The 23,619-nt window shown below is 36.5% G+C and overlaps 1 protein-coding gene across 2 annotated transcripts; it reads left to right on the top strand.

The window, feature by feature from the left end:
• Positions 1 to 905: 905 nt before the first annotated feature.
• On the top strand, positions 906 to 22,456 carry LOC111466188 (mitogen-activated protein kinase-binding protein 1). 2 transcript variants are annotated; one of them, XM_023110770.1, is made up of 20 exons: positions 906 to 1,061; positions 1,149 to 1,367; positions 1,875 to 1,983; positions 2,072 to 2,416; positions 2,504 to 2,559; positions 3,089 to 3,335; positions 3,409 to 3,464; positions 3,557 to 3,794; positions 3,964 to 4,127; positions 4,250 to 4,392; positions 4,465 to 4,566; positions 5,169 to 5,307; positions 5,495 to 5,581; positions 5,647 to 5,808; positions 7,705 to 8,067; positions 9,621 to 9,796; positions 9,887 to 10,005; positions 20,823 to 21,124; positions 21,549 to 21,740; positions 21,897 to 22,456. In XM_023110770.1, exons 1-20 carry the CDS (start codon positions 1,017 to 1,019, stop codon positions 22,386 to 22,388), a joined length of 3,756 nt encoding a protein of 1,251 aa, XP_022966538.1. In that variant the 5' UTR covers positions 906 to 1,016; the 3' UTR covers positions 22,389 to 22,456. The 2 variants fall into 2 exon arrangements, with proteins under 2 accessions (XP_022966538.1, XP_022966539.1); XM_023110771.1 differs by lacking the exons at positions 21,549 to 21,740; positions 21,897 to 22,456 and having other exon boundaries at positions 9,887 to 10,010; positions 20,823 to 21,025.
• Positions 22,457 to 23,619: the final 1,163 nt, after the last annotated feature.

The raw sequence follows: 23,619 nt of genomic DNA, 5'->3' as shown, positions 1-23,619 counted from the left end.
ATAATTTTCTTAAAAAATTAAAGACTAAAATAAATATTTAGTTTTGTTTTTATTTAACAACTAAAGATTAAATGGTTAGATATTTAAAATAGAATTTTTCAACTAGAATATAAATGCGTTCTAAAAAAATAACACTTAAGAAAGAAAAGAATTATTAAAAGAAAAAAAGAATGGTGTTGCATACAAAATATTATCACATAATAAAGTATTTTCAGCAATTTTAATTTTAATTTTAATTTTAGATAATAAAATAATTTTAATGAAGTTATAAACAATTAATATTATAATAAAAGTAAAAAATTAATTATAAATGTCGTATTTTAAAATTAAATATAATTAGTTTATTTCACTCCTTCCAACTCTTTTATAAATCATTTGAAAATGATGGATAGATAAAAATAAATTTGTATACAAAAAAGTTAAACCCAAAAACACAAATAATTTTAAAAAGAAAATAGATTAAAAGAGTTATTAAAAAAACAATAATAAACATAAGTAAAAAAAAAACATATTTAAAAAAACCACAAAAAAAAAAAAGAATTAAAGAATGAAATAAATTCGAAAAATTAAATAGTTGGAGAAAAAATAATACGAAATAAATTTTCTAAAAAAATTATGAATATAAAAAAAAAAAAGAAAAAAAAGAAAAAGAAATGATGTTGAATTTAAAAAAATGAAAATAAAAGAAGAAATTTAAATTCTGAGAATACGTTGGAGATTCAAACATTTAAATATCCGATAAAAAGCTGTTTTTTCCATAAAAGGAAAAACCCTATTAAGAAATGGGACCCACTAGTCCACGTATATTCCAAATTATCGTGTATTATTTTTATTACTCTTTTTATAATATTATTTTTTAATTTGTCAAAATTTCCCGCCGTTCGTCCATCCATTAGCAGTCCGGAATCTTTGCCCAAATTTCATTCTTCATAAACGTTACTCTCTGCAAGAATCTCCATCCCATTTTCGAAGCAGATCGTTCGCAGCTTAGCAACTCTTCTTCTCTTCTTTTTGATATGAAACCAAATCGCAAGCTCAAGAAAGCTGATTCATCTTCGAAGGTAACAATCTGTTCTCTGTAAAACGCCATTAGTTTCAATCCTTCACTATCACCATTCATCTTTGTTTCCTTTTGATGTTTCTGGCAGCTTGTATTGGAGGAAATTATCGGTACCATAACAAAGAACAACAATGGATTGGCTTCCAATGTAAATTCTGCGAACTGTGTCTATTTGGCCGGATGCGTTGTGGTGGTTCATAATGTTCACTCTGGTACCCAGTCGCACCTCGTGGTGCCTCATCGGTTGTGCAAACCTCTGAGCTGTGTTGCAATGTCTCTGGATGGCCGCTTTGTGGCTGCTGGGGAGGTGAATTTTTCTTTTTCCTTTTTGACCGTTTGTTTTTGTAGTTTTACGAGCTGAACTCGACATGATTGTTGAGACAATGCTGATGTGAGATATAGTATATTTAGGTTTGTACAGACAATTTGCATGGTGTATTAATTTATTCGACTGATTAGTTCTGCTTACCCAAATCGTTTTTCCTGTTTTTAGAATTTCAATGTATCTATACAGGATAGCTGTTTATGATTTTGCTCGATATAGTTGATGTGCACCCTCGGCATTTGGTGTTTTTGTCACCGATTCACTTTATAAATTTAGTGCTTAAGCAGTTCGCGTCACATCAAATGACCACGGGAAGTTTAGATTAAGAGATTTATCAACGAAGATACGGATTCAAGATAATCCATATATATTCATAAAAAGGATCAAAAGCCTAAGATCATGGGTTCTCTATTCTGCTGTTGCTATGGTGAAAGGTCAGAGACTCGCATATTATATTGTTTTCACCCCATGATCTATTTGGTTTTGCAGTCAGGGCCTCAACCTGCAGTATTTGTTTGGGACTTAGCTGGCATGGCCTTTCTATCAGAACTGAAAGGTCATCTGTATGGTGTTGCTTGTCTTGCCTTTTCACCTGATGGTAACTATAAATTATTTGTTTTTTGCTTCGCCTCGTTTATTTTCCCTTTTTCCATCTTAAGTAATTCATTATTCTTTATTTATTCCAGGGAAATATCTTGTGTCTGTTGGGGGATATATATATATTTGGGACTGGCGGACCTCAATGTTGCTAACAAAGCTCAAAGCAAGTTCATCTTGTACGGCCATCTCATCTGTTTCCTTCTCGTCAGATTCAAAATCCCTTTTAACCGCTGGGAAGAAGCACTTGAAGTTCTGGACAATTACATCCCCTAAGACCCAGTTTAATTTAGGGACAAGTTCATTGTCTTTGCATGGAAAACCTGTTAATCTTGGTGCCCATCAAGGAAGCTCATTTGTTTCTATCACCTCTGGCTTGTCGACCGACGGCATCTCAGGTGAAGTCTTTCCTATGTATGCATTGACTGAATCAGGTTGGTTTTGCTCCACATCACATATATATCCTTAAGACTTAAGTTTCTGATCATAGTTTCATTCTAGTTCTATTATTTCATCTATAGGTGTCCTTTGCCTCGTGAACTCAGGATTTTCAGTTACGAAGTCCGTAAGTTTAAAGGTACATGGGACTTCTGCATCTTATCTTAAAGATTCCAACTAGCTATTTATCTTCAAAATTGAAAGGGTGAGATTACTTTTGAGGGGTTACAGTTTTCTTTCAAAATTAAAGGAGTGAACTTACGTTCGGGGGGTAATGTTCTCAGTCGCTAGAGGAGGATTAAGGATCCCCCAATGACATGCATGGTTTTGGTCCCATAAAGTAGTAGCTCACCGTTTTTATCAGAACCTACCTTCGTAATTTCCTTTGTCAAACATTGGGGAGTCAATTATTTCTCACTGATTAGTCAAAAAAACTTGTGATGATTATTTAGTGACAATGTGAATTTTATGGCTATATACCATGACAATAAATTAGTGTATTACGTAGACGCCTGCACAAAAATTGCGCTTGATTCTCTGAACTAAATGTATGTGATTAATACAAGTTTCTTGAGGTTAACGTCTGAAGGAAAAAATATCTTGTGGATGCATGTTTGAACTCACATCTGAATGGCTTTCTAACTCTTTTGAAGTGTGATATTCATCAGGTCGATAAATGTTTCGCTGTATCGGCATCTAGCAAGTTAGTTGCTTGTGCCTGCAGCAATGGAATAGTACGACTTTATGATGCTGAGAGTCTCCAATATGAAGGAAGTTTCACCTATTCAAGATCCAAGCAATTCGACGGGGAAAACAATATGGTTCATCTCATGAAAGATGATGGAAATGATCTTCGAAGCTTAACTGTTCTTCCTGATGCGGTTGCATGTTTTTTTTCAACCTCAGAAAAGCTTGGTAAGCATTTAAGCAATGACTTCAAATAATGGAATGCCACTTTTGTTTGAATATTGACGATTCTGCTTTGCAGTGGTTATTTATGGAGATCATAATCTTAACATATGGGATATCCACGACGTGAAGCAGGTGCTTGTTAATTATTACGTTATGACTTGAAACCATGGTCGTCAATTGTATCATAATCTTCCTTCATATTTTTTTTTTTTACATTTCCTCAGGTGACCAGGTCTTGTGTGCTAGTTTCACATTCTGCTTGCATATGGGATATCAAGGTTCTTTGTTGTGAGAACATGCACGATCCATCTCTTGCTTGTGCTGCTAGAGGTTGTTCAGGAGGAATGTCTTTTGCAACATGCTCAGCAGATGGTACTATTAGGTTGTGGGATCTAGCTTTGGAACCTGATTCAGAAGATGCAATGGACAATCAAGTACGACAAGCAACCACTACACGCTTAGGTAGATTCAATTTTTAACCCTCCAATGCACTTAACAAATATATAAAAGAAAATTCAAAATTTATTAAACCACGATTGTATACTCGATGTTTCTATTTTTTGAATTTCCAAATGCTTACACAATGCTCGCTTGTCAGAAATTAATTTTCTTGTTGGGTTATTGGTAACAGAAAGTGCTGGGATATTTGATCGTGAAACTGTGGAGGCTGGTTTGAACTCTCGAGACTTTCGTTCTCTGGCAGCGAGTTCAGATGGAAAATACCTTGCCGCTGGTGATTGTGATGGAAACATTCACATATTTAACTTGCTTACTTCTGATTATACATGTCTTCAGGCGAGCCATTGGAACTGTGATTAATTGATTTCTTTGATGAAAGAGCCCCATGATGTACTAATTAGATGGCAGGCGATCGTGTTCTTGATGAATTAAATAAGAATTATTTTTCATTCTTGTAGGGTGCTCATGATGCAGAGGTCCTATCATTATGCTTTAGCTCGTTGAGTAGAAATGATGATATATCTAAAAAAGTTATGCAAAGTCATTACTACCTGGCTTCATCGAGTCGGGATCGGATTATCCATCTTTATAATGTTGAAAGGTACAATTTCTTTTATTGGTATTCCTACTTTTTGATCTGAGCTCTTGATGCTACTTTTTTTTTTCATGTCAGGAATTTTGATCTCTCCGATAGTATTGTTGATCATTCAGCAGCTGTAACTTCGGTAAAGATCAGTTGCAATGGACACAAAATTATAAGCTGCAGTGCTGACAGGTATAAACGTAAAAGCTTTACTTTGTAGGTGCGTGACTTATTATTGGATGATTGATCTTACCAAATTGATACTTGTATCAAAATGAAGAAAAGATTTCGAAGAATGGGGACGAAAGTTTAGAGCCCTACGCTAATTTTACAATCACTAATCTAACCGATTCCCTAACTAAGGGCTAGCCCCTAATAACAATCCTATCACTGCTTCGTTGATGAATTTTTGGTTGGATGACTGCCTCTATAAGTAAAATATTAAGCCTTTGTATTTATAGCCTTTGATACTGAATACAGATATTTTGCATCAGTCTTGGAGAATTTCAATCCTAGATTGTGTCTTTATTCAACTTGACTTGAGCCAATGAACGAGACTGTTTTAAATGGGTTCTTGGAGGGTTCACGAAGTGAAACAACTAACAAAAGTTCTTGCAAAGAGTCTTTATGCTATATCCTGTAGGCTGTGGCCATATACTATTCTCTAGAATGTTTAGTGTTTAATGGTTCATTCTTTAAGAAAACTTTTCTTATATCTTCTCCATGATGGAAGATCAACGAGTTCAAAACTAAACTGCATTCATCAGCCATCCTTAACTGACTCTTACACGCAGGTCTTTGATTTTCCGTGATTTCACCACAATAGATAGTGGTCATAAGATTTCCCGCAGTCATCACCAAATGGCATCTCAGGGTACTGTCTACGATATGGCTATAGATCCTAAAACAGATGTTGTTGTTACAGTCGGGCAGGTATGCATATTACATTGCATTGGTAGTTGCAAATGATTCAGTTCAATTGCTTCGTATAATGGCTGATTGGAGCTTGATGTTCACATTATCCGTTGATTAGAATAATTAATGTGCAGCAAGAATTTCTCATAGTCATCAATACCATTTCTAGAGACTGGAATAACTCTGTTAGTTATCCAATGTGTAGGATAAGAAGATCAATACATTTGATATTGCTTCTGGGAAGCTGATAAGATCTTTCAGGCAAGAGAAAGATTTCGGGGAACCAATAAAAGTGAGTTAATTGATGTTCATCATATATTTGTCTTGGTGTTCTGCTGAACTTTAAATCGTCTACAGGTCGCAATGGATCCAAGTTGCAGCTACCTTGTTTGCTCCTATTCGAATAAGTCTATATGTGTGCATGATTTCGTTACTGGGGATATGGTTGTACAGGGAATGGGGCACGGTGAAGTTATTACTGGTGTTATTTTCACACCGGACTGTAAACGCATTATTTCTGTAAGTTCTATTTTCTTTTTGGCTTTAATACCACTGATTCTAGAAAGCCTATTATACGTGCTTTTGATTTAACATTTGACTCTGACTACCTTTTCTGTTAAAACCTTTGAAGTTCTCTTATATTAGTTGTGATTTTAACCATAGGCAGGGATGAATAGGTATTATACCAAAATTTCCAAAGGATATCATCTTTGGAGTTAGCTGATACTTATGTTTGAATTGGAGTAGAAAAGGATTTTTCCCCGTTCCATATAGATACTGCTGAAATTTCAGATTCACATTGAATACAAAACATCGTAGAAATGTTGCTAAGGTCATAATATTTCGTAATTGTTGCTAAGTTCATAATATTTCGTAAATTTCATAATATTTTGCCAATGGAAGTTGAGGAGGGGAAATAGAGCTGTTGGATGGGTAAGGGTGGCAGAAGAGGTGAAACATTTTTTCTTTTGAAAGAAGGGGAGGGATTAAGTTGGTGAGTGGAGCATGAAGAATAAGGATTCATTCTCTCACGAGAACTAAAATACTAACATGTCCTTTTGCTCTACTAAACCTTTAAAAAGAATCAAAATGTAAATTGAGATACTAGAAGAACCCCCATGTTGAATGAGAACATGATTAAGGATTAATTGGCAAATGATAAAAGTACAAAAAAAAAAAAAAAAAAAAAAAAAAAAAAAAAAAAAAATGGAACAGAAATTAATATTTGTCATTTTGTTGTCAACACTTTCATCCTGAAGTTCTTTAAGTTAAGGTTCATACATTAAATTATGGAAGCATGCTTAATCTTTGGATGAATTTCAAATTTCATTCCTTGTTTCTATCTATTCCTTAAAGTTCAAGATGTTTCAGTTTCATCCCTATGCTTTAAACTATGTATCTTTAGTCCTTGTCATTAACTGCGGTTGGCACAATATTGGTATGACTCTCCATTAGATAAAATTTTGATGAGATGATATCTGACCACTCGTTGAATGGATTACAAATGAATGGATTAGATAAAATTTTGTTAGTATTTGCTCCTCCCTCATCATAATATACAATCCATCCAACAAATTATCATTCGTGTCACTAAGTCTAAATTTGATTTAATGCATTGCCTCCTCAATTTTCTTTCAATTGGCGTTAATAGCTGGGATTAAAGACGAACATAATTCAATTCTACAGCCAATATAAAATCTTTTTAATGTTCAATGCTAAACAGATACAATACCAAGTATTGTATAGAATAATGTATTCATTGAGCTATCTTTTTACATGCTTCATGGTTGAAAGAATTTTCATTTCTAAAATCCTACTTTCAACTGCGTATGTACATATTCTCCTGAAGTTTCAGTTGACTAGTTGTTATCAGGAACCCGGACATTTGATTTTGACATCTCTGTAAATAAAGAAACTTAAACTTCTATTAATATTTATTGACAATGACATATTTAGGCCTTCATACTGAGAACCATATGACGACAATGGGGCCTCAGCATTGACAACAGAAATCTTTTTGAAAATTCAATTTCTATATTATACTAATTATACTAAATTCATTTAACTGGATGCCTAACATTTATTTCAAGGTTACTTCCTATTTCCTAGTCTTGGGTCTGAAAAAGGTTTGACTGCAGATAAGGAGCAACGTAGACAGAACTCCAGTTGCTTACTCCATGTCCTTCTTGGATGTCTCAAATTTATCCTTGGAAAGATGTTCAATTTAGAACAATCATAAGCATCGTGAAATTGGAACTTCTATCATATTTGAGCAGTTTATAGTATGATCTTTTTCCTTTATATGCAAGTTAAACCTCTCTTATACATAGTAATCGAACTTGCAATATATTCATTTAAATAATTTTTAGTGTTGTAATGTTGATTATACTTTCCCAACTCCGGTTATTCACACAGATAGGAGGGGATGGTTGTATTTTTGTATGGAGACTTCCTGCACTTTTATCTTCAAGGATGCGTCAGAAAATGAATGAAGGTTCTGGTCCGTTGTTTCCCGGAAGCATGACTCAGCCTATGCCTTTTAGTCAAATCATGTTGTATGAGAAGGATGGGGATGAAGAAAAGCTACATACAACCAGTTCTGGTAATGGTTATCAGCTGGAAGATTCCGAGCAAGATGGTTTTCAAGGGCTTCATCAAGGAGGAGCTGCTCCGGGGTCAACATTTAGATTTAGCATTTCAAGACTTCCTAGATGGGCACAAGATAAAGTAACAAACTCTGACAGTGCTCAAGAAAATCTTGTGTCCACGCCTTTGCAGGTATGTGGAGTTTTAAAGTCTTTGTTAGATGTCAGATGACATAATAAAGTAGGAGCCATAATATTTTAAATAAGAAAATCAGGAATTTTATGGAATATATTGGTGTTCAACGTATTCAGGTGAGAGAGAACCATGTTTTCCTGAATATATTCTGTTGCTCGAGTTCCTAAGAATTTATTGGCATTTGATGGTTTACATCAATACCTGTAGAGTAACATTCTGCCATTTTTAATTGGTTTTTGTTGGTTTATATTCCACTTGTTATCTTAGGACAGTTAGTAACTATCATGCTGGATTATGTGTTTGAATTTTTTTTATAAAAAAGTTTTCCCTATGGTTTTCCAGATTTTTCTCTGTTTTTGGGAAAATTTTATATGCCTATTATTGTTAAGCTTTTTCTAGCAAGCACAAACACAAATATTCAAAATGAACATGCAGAAGGTAGCAAGTATAAAATACACACATTTTAGAGAGAGAGAGAGAGGAATGCAAGTTTTCATCTATTTGTATGTGTTTTTATTTTAATTTATTTTTCAAATTTTTTCAAGGAAACAAATCCTATTAGAGTTAATGTAGGAAGAAGTTATTTTGTGGAATTGTTGTTCCTTGCCAGATATAAGAGTTGTGCATTGATCCCACTCTCTTTATATTAAGTTTTGCTAGCAGATAATTTTGAGTGCCAGCTTGTTGGGAGTTTATGGTTTCATTAGGTTTAGGGAGTCATATGAGAGTTATAGGAGGTGTTGGATGGCATATTCAGACTTTGTGGGTCCTGTTGGCTCTTAAGGTTGCAAAATTTTCCCAGAAAAATCATCTATGGGCTAGAATATTAGATCCTAGATCCACGAGATCTTCAATACGATCACTGAGGAATGCCTGTCTTTTTGGTTCACCCTTGTGAATGATAGATTTTTGTGGTCGAACTTTTTCACAGTTGTGGTCTCATGTGAGTATATTTTAGGAGTTAAACTAATGGGTGGGGGTATGGAACAATTTAAGGCACGGGGCTGTTATTCTGTCCAGAGTCACTTCCAATCACTGGCACATTTGCTTCAGCACCAGGATGCTAACGCCATTGTGTACAGTATTATCTATTTATATTTCTTATAGATGTGGAATATATTTATGTATTGAATGAACACTGATGTAATATCTAATATTATGAATGCTTCTTGATTCACATAGATACTTCATACATTGGACATGTACATACTATCCAACCGTTGTTCATAATATACTTTAGTGCTTAATTATGGGTACAACCTTTCAGAAGTATTAATATCATATTACCGGAGTTCTATTTTCATGAATGAGTTTCTGTTATGAAGTCATATACAACTCATAGGTATAGCAAACAGGAATTATTCTTTAATGATTCAGGATCATCGTCTCACCCATCTATGATCAAATTTGATTTCTGCATGGTTGCATGTCCATTGTAACATTAGTTTGAGTTTAGCAAGGGTGTGTGGTTTCTTGGCTCCCCGCATACATACATAATCTGACTTATTTTCATCCTCAGTCCAATTCTTATGTTTCTGTGAATTGAACAGAAAACTTGCTGCTCTTTGGTTGTTGATGACCAAGAAAATCCATCTCTACCTTCAGAATTTCAAAATTGTTCTGAACACGTCCTTGGATCTGTTAACTCAAGCACCAGCAGCTTATCCGCGAACTCTTCTGACAATTGCAATACTAGTGGTTCGCTTGTGCCTCAAGAAACTTTTAGGTAATTGGTTCAGTCCTCTCTTCGAAAACTTCTCTTTTAAATAAATCTGTTTGCCATTGTCCATGCTGATAGTGTCATGTATGCTTCCAGTGGCCACCCTGCTATGGAAAACCGCTGGCTCTCCATTTATAATGTATGTCTAGATCTACCGAGTTCCCCAGAAATGCAGAATGTACTGGACAGAAAATCAGTGTCTTCAACTAACACATGTAAGGTCATATCCCTTTTTTGTTTAATCTTGATTAGTGTAAGGCTATTTTGAGAATTCATTAACTCGTGAATAGACTTAAATAATACTTTCAGCTTCTACAATTAGGAAAACTGCTTTATAACCTTGTTTTGCATGTCATACTTATTACTTTTAATTACTTAGTTGTTTTTCTACACGGGTCAGATTTTCCATGCAAGAGATTCACGTGTGATATTACTAGTGAAGGCAATTGGGTTTCTTGAAAATAGAAAAATACGCTAATATTGGATGGTGTGGGATGATTTATATGTAACGTCCTCGGTCTACTTTTTTGGAAAATAAGTTATTTTCTTTTAATGTAGATGTTTTTGTTGCCTTGAATGTGTAGCTTAAATAATCAATAACTTCCGCACAAGATTGTGGAAGTATACAATTAGGCAACTGTTAGGCTGTGGAGGGGCATGATGTTTTCTTATGATTAAGTTTACTTAAGAGTTAAAAAAAATTAATTGTTAAGTAATTTAAGGAATATTACCTATTCTCCTATTTAGTTTCTAAGATGGAATATCTTATCAGTAACTACTGAAATCATCCATATAATAACCCTAGCCGCCATGGAGTTCTCCATTTTGGTATTACCACGTATACTTCTCCTTGTGTCTTCTATCTTTTGTTCTTTATGTTCTTCATCTAGATCGAGTGTGTGAATCGTGCGATTTTAATAAATGGTATTAGAGTTAGGAGAAATTCACGACGATCTGTGAAGATGGAAAGTTCAAAGATCGAAATCGAGAAGATTGATTGATTCAATGACGATTTTTGGAAGATGGAGATTGAAGATTTTCTTACTAGAAAGACCTTCATGAACCCTTGTCCTAAGTGAAGATGCTAAAGCCGAAGAAGGAGCATCGGAATGGTGTTGGTGACAACAGAAAACTGAATTGAGATTGAGAGGAGTGATTTGAGTGATGGGGAGGGAGGTCCTTTTATATGGGGATTCTCGGAATTGGTTGAGATTTTTGTTGAGATTTTTGTGGATGATTTTGTGGATGAATTTGAATTCACCTCCTCATTCTCTTCCGTAACTAATTCAAATTCTATTATTAGCTATTATTAGTTTCAACACCCTCCCTTAAACTGAATTCTGCGGAAATCAATTTAGGACTTCATTTCATCTTCTTGATATCTTGGATTCTGCATATCCCCATCTTTCTTCTGAGCTTCTCGAACAAGGGTTGTTTCAAGGGCTTTGTGAATAGGTCTGCGATTTGTTCATCACTTTGGCAAAAGTTGAGTTCAATAATGCCTTCTTTACACAAATCACGCAAGAAATGAAATCGAACATCGATGTGCTTGCTCCTTCCATGCAACACAAGATTTTTAGACAACTTAATAGTTGACATATTATCACAATATATAACCGTCGTACTTGGTTGCTTCTGATTAAGAATTTCAAGCATTTTTCTTAACCAAATTGCTTGGCACGAGCATGCTGCTGCTGCCACAAATTCTGCTTCTGTCGTTGAGAGTGTTACAATAGGTTGCTTCTTTGAAGACCAGCAAATAGCTCCTGAACTCATCAAGAAAATACTTCCTGAAGTACTTTTACGATTGTCTATATCACCTGCATAGTCGCTATCTGTATAGCCAACTATCTTCGGATCATCTCCTTTTTTGTAGAATACCCCCAAATCAGAGGTTCCTCTCACATAACGAAGTATCCTTCTTGCTGCATTGAGATGTTTTTCCGTTGGATGCTCCATGTAACGACTTATCATACTAACCGCATACATGATGTCTGGTCTTGTTGAAGTTAGGTACATCAAACTTCCCACAATTTGTTTGAAGTACCTATTATCAACCTCTTGCCCGTCAATGTCCTTGTGCAACTTTAAACCCAATTCTGATGGAGTTCCAAATGTGCGCTCATCCAATTTAAATCTTTCAAGTAATTCTTGAGCATACTTCTTCTGACAGATAAAGTTACCTGCGGGAGTTTGAGTAACTTCTACTCTAAGAAAATATCTCATCAAGCCAAGATCTGTCATTTCAAATTCCTTCATCATGCTCTTCTTAAAAAATTCAAACATTTCTTCATTATTGCCAGTAAATATTAAATCATCAACGTATAAGCAAATAATGATAATGTTACCTCCCTTTTCAGTTTTCACATACAACGTATGTTCATACGGCATTTAGTGAATCTCATCTTTTCAAAATGAGAATCAATGCGACTGTACCATGCCCTCGGAGCTTGCTTCAAACCGTACAAAGCTTTCTTCAACTTGTATACTTGTTCCTCTTTGCCTTTTTGAACAAAACCTTCTGGTTGCTCCACATATACTTCCTCTTGAAGCTCTCCATGTAAGAAGGCTGATTTCACATCAAGTTGATAAATAGGCCAAGATTTCTGTGCTGCAATAGAAATTATGAGCCTGATAGTGTCTTGACGTGCCACTGGTGCAAATACCTCCTTATAATCAATTCCATACTTTTGCTTGTATCCTTTTGCAACAAGTCGTGCCTTGTACTTATCCACCTCACCGTTTTCATTCAACTTGGTTTTGAAAACCCATTTTACTCCGATTGTTTTCTGCCCTCTAGGGAGATCAGTGAGCTCTCAAGTCTTGTTCTTCTCTATGGATTTGATTTCACTGTCCATAGCTTCCTTCCATTTCTTCTCTTTTACTGCTTCTTCATAGACAATTGGATCACTATCCATAAAGAATGCAAAATAACCACTATCACTTGATTCATAATCCATCTCATAATCAATCATCCAGTTTGGTCTTTTTCTTGTTCTTGGATGTCTTTGATTATGATCATGATCTTCTTCTACTGGTTCTTCTTGTTGAGCTTGTGATGAGCTCTCTCCATGCTCATAGTGAGGCTGAATAGGAGCTTCAGTTTGTTCTTCTTCAAGATCTACAGGAATCTGCTGATTCACAATGATCTTTTCTTCCCATGTCCAAGTCTTATTTTCGTCAAAGACTACATCACGACTCACCACCACCTTCTTTGTCAAAGGATCGTAGAGCTTGTATGCCTTAGAGGTCTCGCTTACTCCAAGGAACACACACTTCGAACTCTTGTCCTCAAGTTTCTTCCTTTTCTCATCAGGAACGTGTGCATATGCTATGCACCCAAAGATTCTAAAGTGGTCTACTGCAGGTTTTCTTCCGCTCCATGCTTCTTGTGGAGTCATATCTCTAATAGAAAAGGTAGGGCTCCGATTGAGAATGTGAACGGACCACACAACAGCTTCTGGCCAGAATTCCTTCGGGACTTCTCCTTTATTTAGTAAACTTCGAACCATGTTCAAAATGGTCCTGTTTTTCCTTTCGGCCACACCATTTTGTTGTGGTGTATATGCTGCTGTTAATTGCCTCCGTATGTCCTTCTCTTCACAAAATTGAATAAACTCTTTCGAGCAGAATTCTCCACCTCTGTCAGTTCTTAAAACCTTGACTCTTCTTCCAGTTTTGGTTTTCATAGTAGCACAAAATTTTTTGAAGCAGTCAAAGGCTTCTGATTTGGCGTGCAAGAAATAAGTCCATGTTTTTCGACTAAAATCATCGATGAGGGTCATGAAATATTTCTTGTTACCATTTGATGCAGGAGAGATGGGACCACATATGTCTGAATGAATCAACTCCAAAATTGCTTGAGCTCTTCTTGATTTTCCAGATGGAAAAGAGTTTCTTTCATGTTTTGCTACTACACAGCTCTCGCAAATTTCCGTTGGTGGAGTAATATCTGGCAACCCAGTTACCATCTTCTTTGAGGACAACGTCTTTAATCCTTTGAAGTGTAGATGACCATACCTAAAATGCCAAAGCCAAGTGGTATCTTCTTTCTTCACCATCAAACTTTTGGCAACGATATTTAACGTCAACAGATATAGACGGTTGGTGGTCATCTTCATCTTAGCAATCAATCCTCTTTTGGAGTCAAATTTCACATTCATCATTTTAGAATGTGATCACATACCCCTTTTCTTGTAACTGACCGATACTAAGTAAGTTGGCCTTCAGATCAGGAATGTAGAATACATTAGAAATAGACTCTACAAAGCCATTTCTAGTCTTGATATCTACGGTTCCTTTCCCCATCACTTGGAGAGATGAATTGTTGCCAAGAGAGACCGTAGTATGAAAATTTTCATCTAAAGTTGAGAAGAATTCCTTACAACCTGTCATATGATTGCTGCATCCAGAGTCTACGACCCATACACCTTGATCTGCAACCTTCATAGCATGGAATGACATTAATAATGTTTCTTCTTCTCTTCCCTCCACAAAATTGGATTGATTTCTTTTCTCATTTTGGAGCCTGGTATAGCATTCATTTTTGTAATGTCCAAGGCGTCCACATCTGTAACATTCCACCTTAGACTTGTCAAAGTGTCTCTTGCCTTTGTTGTCATAATCGTTTCTGACTAGGTCTGCTGACCTGCCAACATCTCCACTTCTTTCTCGACTGCCTCTCTCACGACCTCTGCCTCTTCTTTGCCCTCTACCTCTAGAGCTTGAAATTTCACTTGGTGTGGATATCTTTAAGGCTGTCATCTCCTCTATTGCACTTGTACGATTGAGCCTCTGCTCATGTACTAACAGGGAGCTTTGGAGTTCATCTATTTGCATTTCCTCGACATTGTTTGCTTCTTCGATAGAACATACAATGTAATTGAACTTTGGTGTTAGTGATCGCAAAATCTTTTCTACGACCGCAACATCTGTGATTGAACCACCATGCATCCTCATTTTACTTGCAAGATTTATAACCTTGCCAATATAATCATTCACTGTTTCTCCCTTTTGCATTTGGAGAATTTCAAAGTCTCTCCTAACTGCCTGTAGTTGAGCACGTTTTACTCTCGTTGAGCCTTGATACTTCCTCCTCATAGAGTCCCAAATTTCTTTGGATGTCTTCTTCTGAAGCATTGTTTCCAAGATAGTCCTATCAATGGACTGAAATAAATAGTTCTTGACCTTCAGGTCTTTCAACTTCGATGCTGCCAACAGTTGCTGTCGATCAGCTGAGAGTACCTCGCCTTCATTTGGCTCTTCCTAACCTGTTTCCACCATATCAAAGAACTCCTTTGATCTGAGAAAATTTTCCATCAACATCGCCCAATGATCATAGTGACCGTCTAACCTCGGGATGGCAGGCTGAACGTAGTTCTCAACTTGTTTTTCTGCTGCCATTTTTGCTGCTGCAAGATCGCTCTGATACCAGTTGTTGGTGACAACAGAAAACTGAATTGAGATTGAGAGGAGGAGAGATTTGAGTGATGGGGAGGGAGGTCCTTTTATAGGGGGATTCTCGGAATTGGTTGAGATTTTTGTGGAGATTTTTGTGGATGATTTTGTGGATGAATTTGAATTCACCTCCTCCTTCTCTTCCGTAACTAATTCAAATTCTATTATTAGCTATTATTAGTTTCAACAAATGGAATGGTGCTAAACTGCAAGGAGGCACCACTGGACGTGGACGTGGATGTGAAGAATGGCGGACGAGTTGTGGTTCTGAACACCAAAAACCTAATGTTGGTGGGCGAGGTCAACCTTGCGCAGATCTGGTACAATTGGACAAGAGTGCCATGTGCTCGCCTGGATTCTTGTGTGATTCTGTCATGTAAGTGACGTACATCATGAGAGACAGCGGGAGAGCAGAAGTAGTAGGTTGGATGGGAAAGGTTTTGGAAACGAGAGTGAAGGCTAGGAATTTGTTCATATTGTCGAGGTTCATCATGGTGTCAAAGATCGGAGATTCTGAAGGAATGGAATGGTTCTCCATCATCACTACTCCAAATCCTGCTTTCACTCACGTGGTCGGTAGCATCAGCATCCGAAAATCTCTTTCTTCCAAAGTTATCCAAGCAACGTTCTTGAGAAGATTCGAGGAATTGCGAAGATCTAAGCTGAATTTGCGATCTTGTTGATGCAAGCAATGTTGCTAAGGGTGTGAAACATTCATTTAGGAATTTTCTCTAGTGGAAAAATTGGCCGTAGTTGGAATCTCAAGTATCGGTAGGCTCCAGGGTTCCTAGGATCAGTTGGTTCCAGGATTGTTCTAGTTGAAGCTATCTAGAAACGTAGTTAGGCTCTAGGGTTGATCCAGTTGAAGCTGTCCAATAACATAATGGAATCTCCAAGATCAATAGTTGATGCTATCCAAAAACATAGTGGAAACTCAAGGATCAGTAGGCTCTAGGGTTGATCCAGTTAACACTAACCAGAAATATAGTGGAAGCTCAAGGATCGGTAAGCTCTAGGGTTGACCCAGTTAACGCTATCTAGAAATATAGTGGAAGCTCAATGATCGGTAAACTCTAGGGTTGATCCAGTTAACGCTGTCTATAAATATAATGGAAGCTCAAGGATCGATAAACTCAGGGTTGATCCAGTTAACGCTGTCCAGAAACGTGGCGCTCAAAATCGTCAAGGAGAAAACACCGTCGGATCTGTTGAAAGCACTGTTGAATATGTATGAAAAACTACCGAACAAGACAACTAGAAGAATGAACTCGAAGGTCAATTGAAGACTTCTCAAGTGCGTCACGAGTGCTAGATTGGGTTAAGGAAGTTGCGAGTCAGAATTAGATTAGCTTTGGGGGTTGAAGCTAAACTCCTTGAGTTGGGAGAGTCTTACCCATCAATGAAGCATGAGAGAGGCGCAATGCCTGTGGAAGTGCTTTGAGAGGAGTGAGCAATATAAGTGATTCAAGAAGTGAGCATACGTGTATTCCTTGAATTATCGCCTCGTGAGCTAAAGTCTGAGAAGGAGAAGGAGCACTATGTTAGATGTAAAAGGCATAGAAGAATGAAGCTGCACCTCAGACCCACCTCAGACCCAGAGGAGTGTCAGTGCAGCAGTTGCCACATGAAGGTGGCCTAAGTAAAGAGTTGACCAAATTGTAGTGCCAACTAGTGAAAGGGCTGTGTTAAAAGCTTTTAAAGTTTGCTTCAATAAGAGATTTGGTCATGATGAGGAAATGTTGTGATTGGGCTTGTGAGCCCCACCCCGGTGCACCAATTTTTCAGCAAGTCAATTAGCAGCCAGTTCAACGTTCAAATTGTCATCGGGACAATGCTGAGATTAAGTAGAGAGAATGTCACAATCCATGAGGCAATTGTACCCTTGAGAGTGTCACAACCATACTATGAAGAGAGTAGGTTATGACTCTTACATACAGACAGACAAGGCGGCGACACAAGAGCGATGTTCAACCAATCAAGTGAGGGCTGAGATAAGACAAGTGTTAACAGTTGATGAATAACCTGATCTATCATTCAAAAACAAAACATATTAGAAGACGATATCATTTCATTCACAGGACAATGAAAGAAGGTGATAGAGCGTGCATCCATCAGACATGTTTGACAAAATGTGTTGATGTTGAGAAATTGAGGTGCTGCAAAAGCCTTTTTGGTCTTTTGTAGCTTCTACAAATGTCATGGGGGGAAGTGCTAACAAAACTTAATAGTTAAAGTAACTTGAGGATTTTATCAATTCTCTTACATGGAATCCTATCTATTGAATCTTTTTTTTTTTTTTTTTCTATATAATTTTCAAAATGAAGTGTCTTGTAACTACTGAAGTCATCAATATATAAGCCCCAAGCCGCCGTGGAGTTTTCTATCTTGGTGTTACCATGTGTATTTCTTGTTGCATCTTCTCTCTTTTGTTCTTTATATTTTCATTTTATATTTTCATTTAGATCGAGTGTGGATTATGCGATCTTTAACAGCTGCTAAGTGATAGTATTTCTATATCCCCTAGGGACTAGTATTAGAAATTTTACTAAACTTAAACTTAATTTCTAGTGATCTAAGAGAGTAATCAAGTAAATTTAGATTGTTAACTAATCTAAACCTGGTTTAACAAAAATAAATCCAGTAGCAAGATAATAAAAACAGAAAAAATGCTCAGACAAACAATGTAAACATGAGGTATGTAGAACAGTTCGGATTAGGAATTATCTGAATTTTTCTAAACCTGAAAGGTTGAAACAAGAATTTGCTCTCAGCCTACACAACACTAAACATGGAATCCTCCCAAAATTTCCAGATTTAGTGGTTTAATTTCTACTAACCCATGCCAAATTAAGCTTCTCCAAGTGAGCCTTTGGTGGGTTGTTATTCTGTAACGTCTCTACTTAGCTAGTTGCTAACTCAAACAAGGAGCTATCGTAGTTTTGAGAAATAAGGAGCTAAGTGAGCCTTGCGGTGTGTTGATTTGGCAAACCCAAACTTAAACCAAGAAAAACACTCAAAACCAAAATGAAAAGAGCCAAGGAGCCTCAAACCCTTATCTATTAATACAAACATTCCTAATTCTTGCCTGTTACAAGCTGAAAATAAAGAGAAACTACAAAGAAATTCCATAAAAGAAAACAAAATACTTGAAGATGAAAATGGAAAGTTGCAATATTGCTCCCTTCTTCTCCCAGCTGTTTTTCTTATCATTTGGAATGACTTTATGTTATTTCTCTCCTCTCTCTCAAAATCAGTTTCCCGATCTTCTTCTTTAATCGCTATTCGGCTACTTCATCCTTATAATCCTCCAAATGAATTTTAGGGCTAATTAGACTAGGTAGGTGTGAGATCTCACATCGGTGGGGAGGAGAACAAAACATTCTTTATAAGGGTGTGGAAACTTCTCCCTAGTAAACGAATTTTAAAAACCTTGAGAGGAACCTTGAAAGGGAAAGTCCAAAGGGACAATATCTGCTAAAAGTGGGTGATAAGAATCATGGTGTTCCAAATGTTCCAACTAGACCTATTACACGATTCAAGGCGAAGAAGATTCAACACGAAGAAGATTCAACAAGCATTCATTCTTCATCTACAAAATTGGATTGGCTTGGTTCAACCATAATTAGAAACTAATACAATTGAAACCATTCATTCTTCATCTACAAAATTGGATTGGCTCGGTTCTCGGTTCAACCATCATTTGTAGAAATAGAAACTAATACAATTGACGAAGGGAAATTGAATATTTTCACGATTGAAGTTGGAAAACATTAAAAATGTCAACAACAGGGTTTGAACCTACACGAGTGAAGCCTAATAGATTTCAGTTCTTCATTTACAAAATTGGATTGGCTCCAACATTTTATTTCTTTAGCCACTCAAACATTTTATTGTTTTTTTGTTTTCATTTTGCAATGGTCAATTGGTCAAAATTGACTTCGTCATTTGTGGAGATTAAAGGGGATCAGGATTGAATCCCGGCCACAAACGTCTTTTGTCGGGAGACTATAAATACCCACAATATGTTATGTAAAAATCAGATTCGTGGATGAATGTAATTCAGATCTCAAATTGAGACATTTTCCTTAGAAATCCGAGCATCATATTTGCCATTTTTAAGTTTCAAGCAATTCTTGTGGTAGAATTGCACCCGAGTCATTCAATCAAGTCTTGATCAAGTTAGATTGTGGAGTGACTCAATTTAGAACAAGGTTTCCAAATCTTGCTTCTGGATCTTTGATCAAGGTTTCCAAGTCTTGCTTCTGGATCTTTGATCGTAAGAGGTAATCTAATTATAGTCTTATCTCTTGGTCGATCCAAATTGCGTATAAGGAGGTGTTAATTACTTTTGATTCAATGGTTCTTGCTTCAACAAAAGTTTGGATCGTTGGGCTGAGGATTAGGGTTGCCTTATTAGTGGGCTTGGGTTGTTACATATGGTATCAGAGCCAGACACCGTGTGATGTGCCAGCAGGAGGTTGAGCCCCGAAGGGAGGTGGACACGAGGCAGTGTGCCGACAAGGGCGTTGGGCCTTGAAGGGGGTGGATTGGGGGGTCTCATATCGATTGGAGAAGGGAACGAGTGCCAACGAGGATGTTGGGCCCTGAAGGGGGGTGAATTGTGAGAACCCACATCGCTTGGGGAGGAGAACGAAACATTTTTTATAAGAGTATGGAAGCCTCTCCCTAGTAAAGACGTTTTAAAAATCTTAAGGGCAAGCCTGAAAAAGAATGTCCAAACAAGACAATACCTGCTAGTAGTGAATTTGGGCTTGGGCTTGGGCTTTTATAGTAGGACACAGTTGCAGCTTTTAATCGGTTATTTTGAACTGTAAGCTGACATAAGCGCCAGCTCAATTAATCAAGTGCATTTTGCTCCCAGAAATGTTCAGGAAATTCTAGAAATTGAAAATCCAGCTCCAACAAAATGTTAACATTTTTCTCAATCACAAGTCTGGTGACCAAGTCAACATCAAATTCTCATAATTCAATGCTTTCTTTCTTCCAATTAGTCAAATGGAACAATCAAAACTCGCCAAATAATATATTTAATTAGAACCAAAGATTCAGGGAGATTTCATCATAAAATCCCTAGCATTCTACTCAATTTAGGGGAATTTTAGGCATAAAAGACCAGCTATCTTTTGGAGAGTTGTCAATGTTGTTTTCTAGAAAGAAAAACTTCCAGTTAATAGAAAATTTCCAGAATGAAAGTTGGTGTTGGTCATTTCTGTTAAACTTAAAATGCTTCTGAGCTATTTGTGAGAATTGTCAGCACCGATATGATATGGTGGCACCCATTACCATTATTTCTTTAGTTAAGTGTTTTGCATGGTAAGAACCGTCACACAACTGTTAAGTTTAGGTACTTTTTCTCTTATATTGGTATTTTGTTTGGTTTGGATAGCAAGCTAACTCTCGTGGTCTTGATGTGATGGGGTCTTTAACAGCACAGCTGGCAGTAGAAAGACTGCTTTTACATAATTGCACTTTTATGCAGTTAACTATTATGATGAGTCACTGCAGTGAAGTTTGTTCATCTTTTAGTTTTTCTGACGAGGAATGTGCTTTACAGTACAAGACGCGGCGAAGCTACCAGCTTGTAATGGATGCTCTTCTGGTCAAGCTAGCAATGATTTAGATGCTGGGGGAGAGTTGACTTCTAGTAAGGTTGCTATTTTTTATAATTCTGAACCCATGAGCAAACGTGAATTTCATACGAGAATGGATGAAGTTCATAATGGAGAAACGGAAGTGCAACCTTCCGGCAATGTGAAAAGTGAGGAGCAAGCAACTGGAGATAATAGTCCTTGCAGCACTAACTCTGAAGGTGATCTATTCAAGCTACATTTTGGCAGTTTGTCAATGTCATACAAGGTTAGTGGAAATTTGAGTCCGTAACATTAATTTAGTCTTTGTTTGGGAATTCAACCAAAATAGGGAAATGGTATTGTCAAATATATTGGGACTTCTGTTCCTGAATTTCAGTTGAACTTCTCTTAGACAAACAAAAGTATCAATCAGCCTGAGTTATATGCTACATTTAGGACTTATTGATAGCTGAAGATATTTTCAGATAAATGTTAAAGATGTAAAGAAATGATCTCATAGCTTCAACTAGTTTTTGTAAAATTGAAGGTTACAGTATAAACATAGGTGATAAAAATCTAATCACAGAGAAGTTGGAAAAGGAATTTCTCGCAACCTGGATTGCACACACTCACCAGTTCCATAATATAATTGAATTTTGGTTACTATTAATAAAAAGAATCCATTTAATTGATGGGTGCTTATTATACAGAAGAACGAATCATCGGCAAGGAAAAGATACTTTTCCAAATATTTTGTGCCGGGCTATCTTGGAAGCACCAAAAGACTCCTTCGAATGCTGCCTCATGAATCTGATTGTAAAACTTTGCAAAACGTCGACGTAGCTACTAATAATTCTCCATCAGAGAACCCGTCAAGTCAGGTTTCGGCAGAGGAAGAACGGGTAGGTCTTCTCTAACCAATAATAATGGAAAGTGGGCTCTGAGAGAGTGAAAGGAGCCAGAGCAGATCATGATTCTCATTTCTCAGAACTTCATGCTTTTAGTTCAAAATGACTTCAATGGACTAATATTCATGTTATGAGTTGTCAATCATGCAGGATATTGCAAGAACAACAGCAGAGACCTTGCCAAGCACTATGTCTTCACACTTTTCACAAAATGAAAGCTATCAAGGTGAAAGAGACTCAAAAAGAGTAAAGCTAACAAAAGAAGGAAATGATGACAGTTTTCCTGCTGCAAGTGAATCGCAGGAGCAACGAACTAGTTGTAGGGAAGTATTACTTGGTTTAGATGCTGCAGCTGAGAAAGCAGTACAGTTCTTCTCAAGATTAGTTACCCCGGGTTGTCATGAAGATAGTTTACATGATTCTGGATTGGAGTTGTATGATGAAGCGGCCAAGTTACTTCCATCAATCATTGAGAAAATTAATGAAGTTGCCAAGTTGGTGCAATGCAAGAACAAAGATAAATGTGAAAGTACAAAAGATGTTATTATGACAGGGTTTGAACCTCTCTTAGGAACATTTGCTGAGAATCTATCTGAAAAGGTGGTTGAAATTTTGAAGAAGAATCTTGGTGGGAATTCATAGTTTTGAATAAATAGCTTTGTACAATGAAGTAGCACCTAATTATGGTAAATAAATGACGTATTATTTCATGTTGGTTCCGTATGTTCTTCAGGTAGTCGATGGATTCTACCTTTGAACAATTAAAACTTCAGAGGTAATTCGCTGGATATTCTTACTTTTCGGAGTTGAACTTTTTTTCCTCTTGTTTTATTGCTCTTGCCTTGAGTTCTTGTTTTAGGACGGAACCCTTCGGGATTTTGCCAGAGATGCCACTATCTATTGCCAAGCTTGACATCAAAGGTGAGTATTCTAAATAATGGTCTATTCTTTTTCATGGAGCTAATTTCCAAATGTTTTATTGGGCTCGTTATTAGCATTAGGAACCATTCTTTTCTTTTCATTTTTAGTAGTAGGATTTCTTATTTTCTTATATGCATGTTTTAAACGCATAGTTCTCGTTCTCCAAACTTGGTGACATTTAATAATGAAAGGGTAATTCTAAAAAAAATAAAGAAAAAGAAAAGTTGGTCTTTAACCTTTTCTTTTTCTCCCCACTTTTACCACGTTTCATACTTGTAATTTTCATGTATTTCTGATTTAAAATTGTTGAGAAGCACCTTTTTTTTTTTCTTTTTTTTGTGAATCTCAAGGCATGCTAGTGAATAATGAACTCTCCAATAACTTACAGATACCGAAGGCCTGTTGGAATATATATACAAATCCCTAAGAAGGTATGCCGAGAAACTAATCTCTTGTATACACATTCCTTTGCTTTTCTCTCTCCATAGTAACATGCCAAAAACCATATTCTTTCTTGGGATTCCTTCACTCTACACCTATAATCATGTAGTGTTTTTTTATAAGCCTATCATAGTAGTTGCCTGATGGATGTGGCACTTTCCTTCAATAAAGAGGCCTATCCGTTTCATATAATGCTGGAACTTGGTTCATCATGACCATTTCAGGCACTATGAACAGACATAGAGACCATGAAAAGCATATCCTGAAAAGAAAACCTCTAGTGGTTATCACCCCTCTTCCTACAGGCACACAGACTCCGATCAGTTGTAACTTATAGATCAATTGAAGGCCCAGTCATTAATGTTCATCATCACTATTATTATTTAACCAATCCAAACAGCGAAGGTCAAATAATACTTCTCTTTTGGTATAGGATTAAAACCTTTTGTGTAACTTTCTATGTTTCTCTTATTCTTTCCAATTTTAAACAAAAAAAAAAAAAAAAAAAATT

This window comes from Cucurbita maxima, unplaced genomic scaffold, assembly GCF_002738345.1.
Source record: "Cucurbita maxima cultivar Rimu unplaced genomic scaffold, Cmax_1.0 Cma_Scf00030, whole genome shotgun sequence".
Classification (NCBI taxonomy): Eukaryota; Viridiplantae; Streptophyta; class Magnoliopsida; order Cucurbitales; family Cucurbitaceae; genus Cucurbita; species Cucurbita maxima.
Note: the sequence above shows the minus strand (reverse complement) of the source record. Positions and strands in the feature narration are given on the sequence as shown.

Excerpts from the sequence above, each read along its gene's own strand:
- LOC111466188 (XM_023110770.1), top strand. The coding sequence starts at position 1,017 with ATGAAACCAAATCGCAAGCTCAAGAAAGCTGATTCATCTTCGAAG. Across the intron at positions 3,795-3,963 it reads AGCAACCACTACACGCTTAG|AAAGTGCTGGGATATTTGAT; the intron begins GTAGATTCAATT and ends TATTGGTAACAG. Across the intron at positions 10,006-20,822 it reads AGTGTCTTCAACTAACACAT|TACAAGACGCGGCGAAGCTA; the intron begins GTAAGGTCATAT and ends TGTGCTTTACAG.